Source organism: Daucus carota, chromosome 2, assembly GCF_001625215.2.
Source record: "Daucus carota subsp. sativus chromosome 2, DH1 v3.0, whole genome shotgun sequence".
Taxonomy (NCBI): Eukaryota; Viridiplantae; Streptophyta; class Magnoliopsida; order Apiales; family Apiaceae; genus Daucus; species Daucus carota.
Genome location: NC_030382.2, coordinates 37,613,631 through 37,628,045, shown reverse-complemented (window position 1 = coordinate 37,628,045; position 14,415 = coordinate 37,613,631). Strand labels below are relative to the sequence as shown.

Below are 14,415 nucleotides of genomic sequence, written 5' to 3'. Positions count from 1 at the left end.
AGCTTAATCGAGTTGAGCCGAGCCGGCTCAGTTAAATAATCATGCCTAGAGCTTTGCCCGAACTCGACTCGATAAATTTCACGAGTCGAGTCGAGCCGGTTCGTTTAGCTAAACGAGCCGGTTTTAACTAGTCGAGCGAGCCAGCTCGTATAATTTTACATTTAATCGAGCCCAAATCTCTACCCGAATTCAGCTCATTTAATTTCACTAGTCGAGTCGAGCCGGCTCGTTTAATTAAACGAGCCGAAACCTTTGACCGAACAAACGAGCCGAGCCGAGCCCATTTAAACGAGTTTGAGCCGGGCGAGCTCGCGAGCCGCCCGATTCGAACTACAGCTCCAGTTGTACATGCGAATGATAATTGAGGTTGTAACTTAAGTGTAGGTTACGTACTGTACGTAAGACCATGAAACTATCACGTACAAATCAGTTATGCACTGACCCGGCCTGTTGTATCCGAAGCGCTGTTATGTTCTGCAGTACAGGTTTTTGATTATGCATGGTCTTATGGATATTACTCCCTCAACTCCCTTTGTTACTCATGAAAGAGAAAAATGTAGCCTTGAGTTTGAGCAATGCAAAACTCTATTATTTTTTTTCTTTTTGAAAGAAAATTGATTAAATAATGAAAAATCACGCCCTAACTAAAAACAATCAAGTAAGTTTATTAAAAAAAAACAATCAAGTAATAAATATAGGATAGATCATATTGCTGATGAATCCATGTGTAGGCAGAAACAATTAAGTGATTTGTTGAAATTGATATAAATATGTGTATAACATAATTGTAATCTCACAAAATATTGATTTGTTGAATCAAAATTTTGAAAATTCTGTAAATTTAACCTATTTGACATTAAATTACATCCCAATACAATAAAATTTCACAAAAAGAAGAAAAAACAAAACTGAATAAAGGAAGGACAAAAACTCATTAAAAGAAAATTAACAAATTAAACCGGACAAACTAATCAAAAGAGAGAAATCTTTACACAAATATGAGGAATATTAAATGAGCAAGAACAAACTTAAATAATTAAGTAATTTGATGCTTTCACCGATGAAAATGGATCAAAGTGCCGAGTAAATGCGATGAAAGGAAAAAAGGCCCGGAGAGTTCTAGAGTTGCATGTAGATTGCACACAAAACTCTATTATTAATGGCTTTGCTCTTTGTATGGTAAAGGTGTATGTAAAAAAGTATTACGTATTAACTATTTGATTTATTATTATAAAATCATCTATCAACTTGATTTTTAATTAAATCATCATATATTTTTATAAAAATTAATAATATTTTTTACTTGGTATATTTCACATTATAGAAAAACAATAAAAAATAACACATAAAAGCGAGTGGCAATCAATTCGATAGATAATGATTGAATCGGCGGCTTTATAGTCTCTCTAATCTAGCCGGATTTAAAATCGGTCTCTTGGAGCAACTCCAAGTCTCTTAGCTAAGCTATAAGTGCGTGTTCGTTATATTTGCTGACGTGGCGGAGATTATAAATGATGAGATTGGAAACTACACATTCCAACGAGAAGAGGTATTAGCTAAATTTTTAGATAACTGTAAAATGATTCTCTATATTTACATATTGAAAAGTGGTTATCTATAATTAAAATATAGATAAAGTACGGCTCGTCAGCTCCCGTCAAACTAAAATGTTAAACTACTACAATTATAATATACTAATATATAAAAGTACTGTTTTTGAAATATAGCTAAGCATAATAACTAATACCATTGGAACACTACATAAGCATTATTTTATATTATTTTAACTAATCATTTTAATTATCCCGTTGGAGATGTGGAGAACCTCGGCAAATAAGAAAAGAATTATGTAGAATACTGCTTGTAATTGATGAATCTGATCGATGATTAGTTATTATTCAATCTAGTAAACATTTTGCTTATTAGCTTTAAATTCGCTCATTCCTTATAAATTTGTCTTGTTTTTCACCATCATCCAAGTATTCTTTCCCAATAACTTAACACTAATTTGTTAAAAGTGATAATTTATTAATGTCTCATAAATTAATGGTAGATATTTTGTGAATAGTGATTATAGATATTTTGTATCCTGTGTAACCTTACGTTAACAGGTACAAGTTGATACAACAATGCCAAAAAACAAACAAAAGCAAGCAGATTAAGATTGTTTTTTGTTTTAAATTAACGTTTGATTTCTCCAGTTCTAGTTACCTGATTAGGCCAGCACCTAAATTTTATTGTCGGCTATTAAATCATTAGAAATCGTAACCTGCATGTGTTGGCCCCTGTGTTTGTAACTTTATTATTGTAAATAATCCTGAAAACAAGATTATCCTGATACAGCATTTTGCACATGAAATTGTCCTCAGATCTGGCATTGCCAACGCATATGTTTTACACATAACCATCTGGAATTAAAGATACTTATGAAAAAGTGCATAAAGCTCGTATAGACAAAAGGGTGATGTTCAGGTACTTTTCCGTGGGGATTATATTATATTGCCTGTCCCTAGATATTTTCACTTTTATTTCCCACTAACACTGTCATTGTCATTTCATCACTCTTCACTTGAGTGTCCCAGTCGACTATAAAAATTAAATTATTTCTCATTTTCAGAATATTTTTATTTCTTAACATATATTTATAATATAAGTCCGGACTTATTTCAGATAATAACTAATTAAAAATAATTTAAATTTAAATAATAATGATAATAACAATAATTATAATATTAAGTGTTGATTTTAGAACATTGATGGTTTTCATTATTGTATCGATAATTTAGGTCCTTTCTTTCCGAAGATAACTTCTTTTTTTTTATGTGTTATTTGTCAGATAACCCAAAATTGCACAGACAAAGAGATAAGAGATAAAGAGAGGAAATGCAATGTGTAATTCAGCATATGTACTAGTGCAGTACTAGTGGTATATTTTGTACCATTGCACATTTCCCGTACTTTCAGGTAATGCTTTGGCCAAATTTCTGAAAGTTGTTCGGAAAAGCTAGAGTCCATAACAATGACACTCTGTGCTTGTTAAAAGTACACTATATTGCCTGTGACTCGTTGAACACTTTACAATGGATAGGAAAGTATGAGATGAGTATTGTAGAGTGAATTGGATCTCATCATTTGAATGTCACTAGGACCAGCCTTGATGATAATAAATTTGAGCTGTGAGTTTGTTGAATGTGTGGGTTGATGTAAATAATTGTCCTTGCGATCCTTATCTCCTCAACTGTGGACAGGGGTATATAAAAACCGGATAAAATTGGACACCTTTTACTCGAGTATGGAATTATTTTAATTCTTGGAAATTTGACTAAACGTTATTTTATATGGATAAAAATTATATTATATCCGATTTTCTAAACATATATTATATTCTATGAGTTAAATATATATCTGTTGAGACAAAACAGAAAACTAATAATTAATGGCTGAGCTATGTGCAATATGATAACTTATTTAATTTAATTTCACATTTTCATTATAAACCGCCTTGCCAAAACTGTATACACCAAATAAAAAAGACTGCCCTAATGAACTGCACTCGTACATAACAGCTCTTTAGGACCAAGAACACAGAAGAAAATTATAGCCATAGGCAGAGAAGGCTAAGTGAAAGTGTATATATACTGCATAGACTCTTATCCGAAAATTCCAGTGGCAAGGCAAAGTAAGTTTGTGTGTGTTAATTAGCAAAATAATGATGATATATTACAAAATTGTGTCAGTAGTTACTGTAGTCAGCCGCTTACATTTTACACTAATCTTTCTCATCTATACCCTCCACTCAGATCTGTTACAACATTACTGACACAAACAATACAAAAAATTCTGCATTCTCTAAACCACCTAATGGAACCAGTGCACTACTCTATGTTAGCATATAGTACAAACTACTGCGAAACAAACCACCCAATTTGAATCAGTAATATTCGGAAACCTCCTGTTTATGTATTCTGATTGACTCCTGTGTATTTATATTTTGTGCAGCTATAAGACCTTGAGATTATATGCAAAGCAGGCTGTAGAAGACTAGAGGTATAAAAGCATTATCAAGCTGTGCTGTGTAAGCCTCTAACAACCCACTCAACGTCACAGCTAGTAGAAGAGAAAACCAATGCTGCATAAATAGCACAATATATAATAAGAAATAATGCTATTATCAACTTCAGGAAAATGAAACAATCTACAGAAAATTGGCATGATTATTTGAAAATTAAGAGAGTGACACCTGTGTAAAAATATATCCAGTTGTGGCCAAAATTGGAAGTAGAATAGAGCAAGCAGCCAGGACAGATGTTATGCCGGCTGCAGTGCCTTCAATAGTTTTCTCTGGAATCCAAGAAAATGATATTCACTCTTGAGGAGTACAAAGTAAGGAAAAATAAAAAGAACAAGATTATACTTACTGCCCGTCTTACTCCACCTTAGAACCCCATACTTGTGACCAACCATTGAGGCCTGAAAATGGGCCACGAAATCCAGTTTGATCAGCAGATGACATATTACAAGGCACATTACTTCAACTATTTATTAGCTACAATCTGTCATTCATGATTTGCATATTCACATTCATTTTCATTTGCACAAATATATAAAAGTTGCTCTACTTGTAGGATTCTCTTTACACACACACATCGATATAAGCTCATTCATCGTCTCTATATATAGAACTATCTACAGGGTTAATTTTAAAGTGAAGTAATTTTTTAATTGAATGCCAGGCAGTTCTTAATCAGCTTCTTCACTACATTTCTCAAGAGGACCACAAGAGGGCATTAGAACTTAGAAGCAAGCTAAACTGCACTAAAGTTGATGTTCTATACATCATTCAGGCTCTAAATGATTTTTCTAGGAGTCTCCCTTGCGTTGGCAGAATTATTTCATCAATCTGATGAATCATTTATAATCAACAATTCTTAAAATGGTATCCCCCTCATTTCTCTTGAGCGAGGTTGAGGTTTCGGATCTTGTCAAAAACAGGATTGTCCACGAGTATGCTATTTATTAAAGAAAAAACAATTCTTAAAATGAATTTAGCATACCTTGTAATTGTTTAGAAGTCAAACAGGTAATACATATTCTAGAATCTAGACTATATGACTATATAACATTACCAGATAAAAACATGAATACATAAAATCTGCCTGGGCTAGTAGGTGCAGCTTATGCACTAAGCTACTGAGCCTGATCAAGCCCAAATCAGAGTCTAGGTCGGTCTGAATATCACCTATGCTGTGGTGTAACCAACCGCTTTAGTCATTTACTCTGCTATGACCATTCTAATCAGAAAATTTATGTTTACAAGAAAGCAATAGAAATCTTGTGTTAGAATTTTTTCATAATCTTGTTAGCAAAATCAAAGGCATGCAAAAATATCAGTATTAGAGGACAACTACCTCTATTCAAATTACCATAAGAAAACATTTAGGAACCAGTATTGGAGGTCACATATTTGACCTATCGTAAACTAAAATTGTTTGGCAGATCTTGTTATCAATATCGAATACGGCAACTAATATGTTTATCAACAATACAAAGCTTGTGATAATTTATCAGGAAACAAAAAGTGATAAGAGTGAAAATGAACACAGTAAGTGTTACTTTGTTTCTTAATAAATATGGTCCATGTGAAACTGCCTTCTTACGCCTACTGGGTTTATGAAGCCAAAGTTACTAATGCAAGAATTACGAACCACATCAGAGCAGATTAAATTTGATGTAAAGATTAAAGAGCATCCTCACCATAGTATCTCCAATTCCGAGGCTCAAAATTCCAGCAAAGGGAGCTAGTGGTCGGTCATTGAACCCAGAGGACATCCAGATCGGAAGTGCACAGCCCAATAAAAGTGAAAAGTGGCTGAAAAGCCATTATAGGGCAGATATTAGATACTAATGTGAATAATATAGTTCTTAATCAAAATAATATTTGTTGAAAATGTGTCACTTAAGTATAGGCCATACCTAACAATAAGAAGATCAGAGTCACGATGATCAGTAAAAGCATTCAAAAACTGATGCACAAGGTGTCCCAGAGGCCAAATTCTCCATACCTGTCTACAGAATCATGATTACGCATGCTTATACAGAACACATACATAACAAAAGCAAATAGATACAGATCAATTTTACAAATTGTCACCAGGAATATTGAAAAGAACGACATGTAATATGCTTCGATCTAACTGCTAGGATTAGAATAAGTTTCTCACATACATCCTCTGCTTCCTATCTTCAGTATAGCACTATGTTTGGCACTCAAGAAAATTTAAAGTTGTAAGCACTGTACTCATAAGGAATTACGTGAAAATGGTAAACTAAAGTTGTACAAGCTGCAGCATAAGTTTTGGTCATAATAACTACACTACTGCTTCATTTCCAGTATTTTATGGGACGGAATAGAACAAATTATTAAAAAGTTATGTGTGCAATGTCAGATTTGGAATATAGCCTTCTGTAAGAAACTTCCTACGAAGTCTAAGGCTGAGATTAAACAATACCGAAAACACACTAAATTCCTTTACTTTAAAAACTTTTGAAGAATGAATGAAAATGTATGTGAAACATGTTACATCATAAGGAGTAACATAAAAGATTCCATGCAAATTATATGTTTCTGTGGGGGACATGGAGAACTATTAAAGAATATGATAGAAATTACTATTACTAGGAAACTTACTCGAATAATTTCTAGCACAAGGAAAGCCGCCAAAGCTGCACCAAATGCCAAATTGAGAAACTTTGGCTGGAGTAGACAAAATATCAAATAAAAAAACTACAGAGAGAAAGCCCTAAAAAATGCCAAAATATCAATATGAACTCTTACTACCTGTAAAATAAGAGCAGGTACAAACATCAGAACAGCCATTAAATGGTAGTACTTTCGAAGAAGAATCCTTTCAATCTTACTGCTCTTTGATATATTATAAAATCGGAGCACTGATGCATATATAACAGACACCCAGTATATACATAATGATAGTCTCTTGAGAGGTTCTGAGAACACAAAATCAAAGATCCTAGAAGCACAAACATAGAAAACAGAGTAACCATTAATTAGTTATGTCGTTTTAGATAACTAAACAAAAAGGCAAGGACTCGTTAGCAATACAAACAACATGATAGAAGATGTCTACTCTGACAAATAAAATATGTTGTCTGACAATAACTTTTTTTTTAACATGTACACTTTGTCTGAAGCTTGAGTTCCTAACTCTTAGTAAAACTCTTACGTAGCTTGTTGATTCAATGTCTTATAAAACAAGAATCCTATAGTATAGGTTAAGAGACTTCTATTTTACTTTTATATTTGTTAATAAGGTTGTGGGTGATATATATTATACATTACAAATTTTAATATATTAATCATGGATAAATTTGTGATCAGAAATTGGCTTCACTAACAGATCAAGTCAATATTATATTAGATAGGACCATGGAAACAAGGAAAGTGGGACTCATCCACATACGGTGATCCGGATCGCTTGTATCCGATCCCCCGGAACAAACGCGACCGGAAATGTTTGGGGTCGCGACCCAGATAGCCCGAAGTGATGACCTACACTTGAATCTGCAATTTTTTTTAAGCAACAGCAGCCTATGCTTTTTTTTTTTGGAAAAAATATATAGTATGTGGCCAAAAGGCTAGCTAGCACCTCAGCAACTAATATTGATGCACCAGCTAAACAGAATAGCAACAACTATCCAAAAAAACCAAATAGAATAGCAGTCTACAATGTTCGGCTATTATTAGAACTGAAGAAAAGTAAATTGACCTGTTAGAATATTTTGCTGACTCCAACCAAAATGCTATAATAAATAAGAAGAATGTCGATCATGTTCTTCCTGACCAAATATGTTAACCTAATGGTGCTTAATTAACCAATATTCCAGTTTCCACCTCAGGAAGCATTTAGGGATTGATATAAAGAAGCTGAATGGATCTCTACTGATTCACTCATCATTTTAGCCATTTCAGCAGTAGTTGGGGCCCTCCCCAAATAGATGCAAGGCAATTATACATCTAGGTAAATGCTAAAAAAGTGGGGTCTTCCACTATTGGAGATAAAAGCTAAAAGTCCATTCAATCTACTTTTTTGGTCAATTCATAAATATTGTTTTTCAAGATACAACAAGGCGGTTATACTACTAAAATTGCAAGTGCTACAAGACTAGCTACAGGTGTAAGAATTATAATGTTATGTCAAGTTTATATACAGGCACAAAAGATTTTGATATGGTCAGCAAATAAATGAACAAGCTATATAAATCAAGGATACCTGTTGGTATTGGCTTATCTAAAGTCTAAGCTGAACAAGTCTTACTTATGAGAGTGCCGGGAAAGGTACATTTAGAAGTAAAAACTTATCAACTAATTTTTTTTTTTTTTTAAAAGAACACAGGGGCAAGAAGAGAAACTACTAATATTAGTTGCTAAAGTACTGATATTAATATTAATTTAAGCAGTACAAACCATCGAACAGTCAAGTCACGACAAGAAAGCCTACCAAAGTAATGGATGTGCAGGAAAATCATGAACTAACTGCATCCATGAAGGAACTATCAAAATCAAGATACATGCTAAAGAGGCATAGAACAGAGCAGCTTTTCCCCTCTGATGATCTTCTCTGGCTTCAGTGTATGCTGAATTTGTAATCTGTTGCCAAATCAGGATAACGTACTTGAAGAAAAATGGAAAGAGGAGCAGCCCAAGCAGCACACCCTGCATTAAAAAAATTTATTAGAAACATCACCAACTAGTTACAAGTCAAATTATACAATTACGGTTCAGGTTTCCATATACACCAGGAGATTAATTTCGTTTATATCCGGAGAGTTACAGTTCAGGTTTCCATATACACCAGGAGATTAATTTCGTTTATATCCGGAGAGTTATTTAACAACAGAAGTACCTGAATAATAGTGCTTATCTCACTCCTTTCAATTCCAGAATGAATAGAATTAAATTCTGATGATACCAGGTATCCATAAATCTGTTCATAAATGGCATTAACATTAATTACATATTCTAGATCAAGTACCCAACTACAACTAGCATTCACAGGAGAAAGTCAGCAACTTACCTTCACAAGAGTACATGCAAACATGTCTCCGAAATATATTACAAGGCCACTTGTAACTAGAAGTGCCTCGCCTAGGAAGAAAGAGAATAATAAGCTTTTATTGTCAGATATGCAATTGATATATGACGCTAATAGTGAAACAACACCCATGAATACAGGAATTTAATCCTCAAGAAAAGATAATCAATCTTCTTTTGCTGAAACGGTACAGTGGTCAATTCAACAATTAACTTCTCGTAGTAAAGGAATGGAATGAAGTTTTAAGAATTATAAGAACAGGCTGAGACTCCAAACGTTCGACTAATTACATATATAGTTTACAGTTGCATATCAATTTTTTTGATTAAATACATAACTTTTTACTTAAAAACAAAAATGATACTTAATAATAATATTATTTATCAATAATTCACTTATGATAGATACCCTTCATATATTCATCACTGACAATGCAACAGATTATCACAAGGAACATTTTATTCAGGACATTCACTTTGGGTGCTTAATATTACTTTTCACATATCACATTCCATTTATGGGTCATTCATGTAGTACACAGATAATAACTATTTAATTTCTATTTAATACCACTGTTCCTATGGTAGCAAAATCACATTAGTGAATTTAATATCACTATTAGGCTTATTCTTGGATACCAAAATTTTATTATCTTATATCTAATAAGCAAAAGTGAGATCTTTGTACTACCTCGAGCAATTTGTGGTGGTTAAATGTCTTGCTAAAAGAAACCAAATCATTATGGACCCTTATATTAACTACTAGTAGATGCTGTAAAGATGCTGTAAATTTAGAATTTTGCAAGATCAAGGGTTCAAACTCTACCAACAACAAAACATCAACATAACTTTATAACCAAAAAAAAAAAAAATATGTTATAGAGTGAAAAGAACATTATGTCAATTTAGCAGTTATAAAAAATTAATATTTCGATTCTTAACCAACAAAACATCTAAAAACATTATTAGCAGTTTCAGCACTCTCCCAAAATGACCACTGAAGTGAACCTTTATTAAATGGTTTATCAACATGGCGCTGCAAACTAAAATCTTCCATCAACATATATAAATCGTTTATATTTATATTTATATTTATATTTATATTTTTATTTAACTAGTTGTTGCATTAAAGACGCCTTTCATTCACATTACCTAAACATGCACTTCTATTTTTAGAGACAGATACACACTAGTATATTATACAATTTTTAGACAATTATAAAATCTGATGAATCAACAAACAATATAAGTTCCACAAAGTCTTCAGATTATATTTTAGTGTTATATAGACATAATTTTTAATTTACACTAAATTAATAAAAAATATTACAAATTATAATTAACATACTAGATAAGAACTTACAAAGTATCTGTGCATTGCATGGGTAGAAGGTGGTACAAGTTATAGCCATATCAAATTGATATAGCAAACTAGTTGTCCGACAAATTCACCTTGTATACCTTCCTAAATGAGGATTGCCGGGGCAGATCAATTTCACAACCAACGACTGACAAGCTTACCATATTGCTAAATCTTATCTGATTTAAGGGGTTTTGACACAGCTTAGAAGCTGACACAAGCTAAGCTCTCCTTTAGTCTACGTAATAAGCCATGTTTCAGATGCTTTATGTATTTTCTAATAATTAATATATTCCACACACAATGTTAAACAGTCTATATTATTTAGTATTTCAAGCATCCCTTCATAAATTAGAAGCAAGCACGCTATTACATGACCTTACTGTTTCCAAAAATATATTTCTCATTATACTGTACTCATAAATTTAAATATTAAAGTTATTGACATACCAACTGATGCACATGCTGGAAAAGTATGGAGCACATGCTGAATCAATCTCACAGTTGCTAATCCATGAAGGAGTACCCAAAATAACAATAGTGTCGTATACCGACCTGTTATATGTAATAATATGAGAAACCAATCTACATATTTACAGAACGTACCGAAATCAATGAGTACACCGTTATATTGAGAAAGAAACTCACTACCTAGAGTCAAAAGCTTACCGCTAAAAGATTTTGCAGTAGACACACAAAAAAGTGCTGCACATAATGCTATGAAACCTATGTTCAATTTGTTTCGCCAATAACCGTGTAAACTTAACAAATGATTGTGGCTGAACTGGTTGCGCAGTATAAAACAAAGATAAACCAGCACACTGAAACAGCTAGCAGTTGTAGCCCAATATTGCAACCACATATATTCAAGATCTGCACAGCAGACAACTCAAGATTATCAAAGAATAACAATATGATCAGAGACATTAAAAGATCATCTAAAGACAATACAACATTAAGAAGTTTTAGGAGGCAAGGAGTGAGTGGCGACTCAGCTTTTAAAATATAACCTCACAGGGAAATAAAGTTGGGTGTAAACATATATATTCATATTAAATCACCTTACATGAAAGTTAGAACCTAACCTAGAGAATAATCCTAAATATCCAGATTTCTATATGATAACTACGGCCACAAGAAAAGTTCGGTTCAGTTCATTCCAGACCAAAAGAACCAATCTTTTTATTTTATTTTAAATTTATTTATTTTGAGTTATATTTTTTTAAATTTATTTTGACAAATATAGTTGTAATAAAGCATTATTTATCAAATGCAGATCATCTTGTGTTCAACTACATTGTAGAAACTATAAAATCAACATATTAACAAAAATAAATCGATCAAAGTATGTAACTATACAATTAATATTTGATATAATACAATATATGAGAAAAATATATAATACATAACATATGTGGTTTGTTTCGGTTCTTATGGTTCTTGGTGGCAAGAAACGGAACAGAATCGAGAACAGAAATTACATATAAATGAGAACCGAATCGGACCCGAACCAGAGCCAAATTTTCGGTTCGGTTCTCGGTTCAAAACCGGAAAATGGGACATGCTCACTCCTAAGTCCTAGCCATAAATATCTATACCTAGAATATCCTGGATATAACTTTGTTACAAATTCACTAAAATCCATACTAGTTATAGGATCAAATTATTTTAACTAAATGTAGTAATATGAAAGGTGTTGATTTAGCAAACCTTTTTGATTTAGATACCTGACCAGTCATCTTTTCAGCGGAGATCATCTTGTATTTCTGCTAGTGTATTTCACTGTGTTCTACATTTTATGAGGTAAAAGTGGCACTATAAGGTTGTCACCTTCAAACCTAAGCCATTTTGGCATCTGGATTTTTGGATCTGACCTTAATGTCAGTAGCACTCTTTTCAATTCTCTAGTTGTTTTTTAGAATTACTAGGATTCTACGCAAACATCTTTTGGAACAGAAAACATATGCTTCACAAAGACAACATATATAATATACCAGCGAAGACAAGAGTAACTAATAGTATCAGTAATCTTATTAGCTTTGTTAAGTGTACTAATGGATGCTTTGCGCATATGTGTGCAGAACGCAGTCATTTGCAACTATAGAGGCTTATGGTATACATAGTTAAGCTCCCATTAACTATAATGAATCTTTAGGAAATTATGTATATGAAACCAACTCTTTCTCTTTGTTCTTCATGTAATGATTTCACTTATTATTTTTGCAGCCATAGGATTTTCTTTCACTTATACCAGTGATAGAAGGTGCTGGTGGAGTTATAACTGACTGAAACTGTGAAGCTTCTTCAGATTTAAATGCACCAAGAACAATTCTTATCTACACTCAATTTATTATTTTTGTTTGTCACATGATTTATCTGATCATACTACTTGGTGCTGAGGCACCCCTTTGATAGTTAGTACTCCAAACTTTAACAGTCCACAAATGTCATCCACAACGGTTATTATAATCCCGAAAACTTTATAAAGGTTTTTATTTGTTAAAAAAGGCGTGGTTGAGGATTCTGAATCGTTAAACTAGCAGCTCAAGGTTACGAATATCAAACCAATTTTATGTCACCTTCTATTTGACCATAGGTCTGGTCTACAACCTACGATACTGTTATCTGACAGAGTGATATGCAAGATGTTGCTGTGGTCTAGACAAAATTGTTCTGCATAAGGTTCTACCTCTAACACTTACTTCCCAAAAGTTGTTTTGCCCCAATTGTTCAAGTATTTGTGTTGATAGTTCTGGGGTGAGTACATTGTGAATACATTGTTTTGCCGCTTTCACCTATAAAATTGAACTTTGCACACGATTCTTTTACATTTTTCTCATCACGAACAAGTATCAAACCGATCATAAAATTGCAAAGCAACACGCAAACACCAAGAATCTACACTATTCCAAACATTCAACAAACATCAGAGAATTCACCGAAAGAGGCACAATCAGAAAACAAAATACCTTCAGGTCCAATTTCATTGACCAAAAGCGCACGTGAATTTAATAACAACCTCGAAAACATAACACCTGGCAACGACACCGCACCGAGAAGAACCCCCGAAGAAGCTCCAGGCCTACACAATTACAACATCAATCATCAATCAATCAATCAATCAAATGACTCGTACAAACACACACATATAAATACACAAACAGATCAATACAATTGCATTTTAATGAATAATCAAAATTGTTAGAAATTGAAGTTAAGTACCGCGTGTTCAACAAGGAGGAGTGCGAAGGAGACGATTCGAGAGAGATCTCGACGAAGAGAGAGAAGAGAAAGAGGAGAGAGAGAGAAACGGATTCGTAGAGCAGAGAGGGGGAGGTGGAATAAATTATACGGAAGGTGAATAGAGCTACCACGACTCTCTCGCCGCTAAACAGCGATGAAGCCATGGCTGATGCGTTTAACCTCAGTGCGTTGTAGATAATAATTATGTGTGTGTGTTTGTGATTTAGATGAATACGAGGCAAGTGTAATGTGGAAGAAGAGAATTAGGTGAAAATTTGATGGAGCTGCAGGTACAAGAAGGAGAGAGGAAGACGAGAGAGAGAGAGAGGGAGAGAGAGAGATGGTCCAATTGGACTTTGGCGCGCACGCGGTATATGCATGTTGGTCGTTGGGAAATGTGATTCGGATATTCGATTCAACCGGATAGATTTCGGAGAAAACCGAAACCGAACCGGATACTGTTTTTCAAAACCGAACCCGAACCAAACCGAATCGAAACCCGAAGTTCAAAAACCAAACCCGAACCACCGGTTTTCGGTTTCGGTTCGGTTTTAACCAAAACCGAAAACTATATAAAAAAATTCTAAAAAAATTTATTTAAAATATAGTTCATAAACAAGTCTTTTATTCAAAAATTAACATATCCTCAATTTGTTACAAAACATTCATGATTAAATTAGCAATTACAATAATTCATAATTAA

At 33.3% G+C, this 14,415-nt stretch overlaps 1 protein-coding gene across 1 annotated transcript; it reads right to left on the bottom strand.

Annotated features, from left to right (window-relative positions):
- Nucleotides 1-3,667: 3,667 nt before the first annotated feature.
- Nucleotides 3,668-14,090, bottom strand: LOC108210107 (dolichol kinase EVAN). Its single transcript, XM_017381374.1, has 14 exons — nucleotides 13,692-14,090; nucleotides 13,439-13,551; nucleotides 11,139-11,342; nucleotides 10,920-11,024; nucleotides 9,093-9,163; nucleotides 8,922-9,002; nucleotides 8,517-8,731; nucleotides 6,839-7,028; nucleotides 6,689-6,754; nucleotides 5,974-6,062; nucleotides 5,755-5,869; nucleotides 4,419-4,470; nucleotides 4,241-4,341; nucleotides 3,668-4,129 (listed from the first exon to the last, which is right to left on the bottom strand). The coding sequence occupies exons 1-14, from the start codon at nucleotides 13,874-13,876 to the stop codon at nucleotides 4,016-4,018; spliced, it is 1,701 nt and encodes a 566-aa protein (XP_017236863.1). The 5' UTR covers nucleotides 13,877-14,090; the 3' UTR covers nucleotides 3,668-4,015.
- Nucleotides 14,091-14,415: the final 325 nt, after the last annotated feature.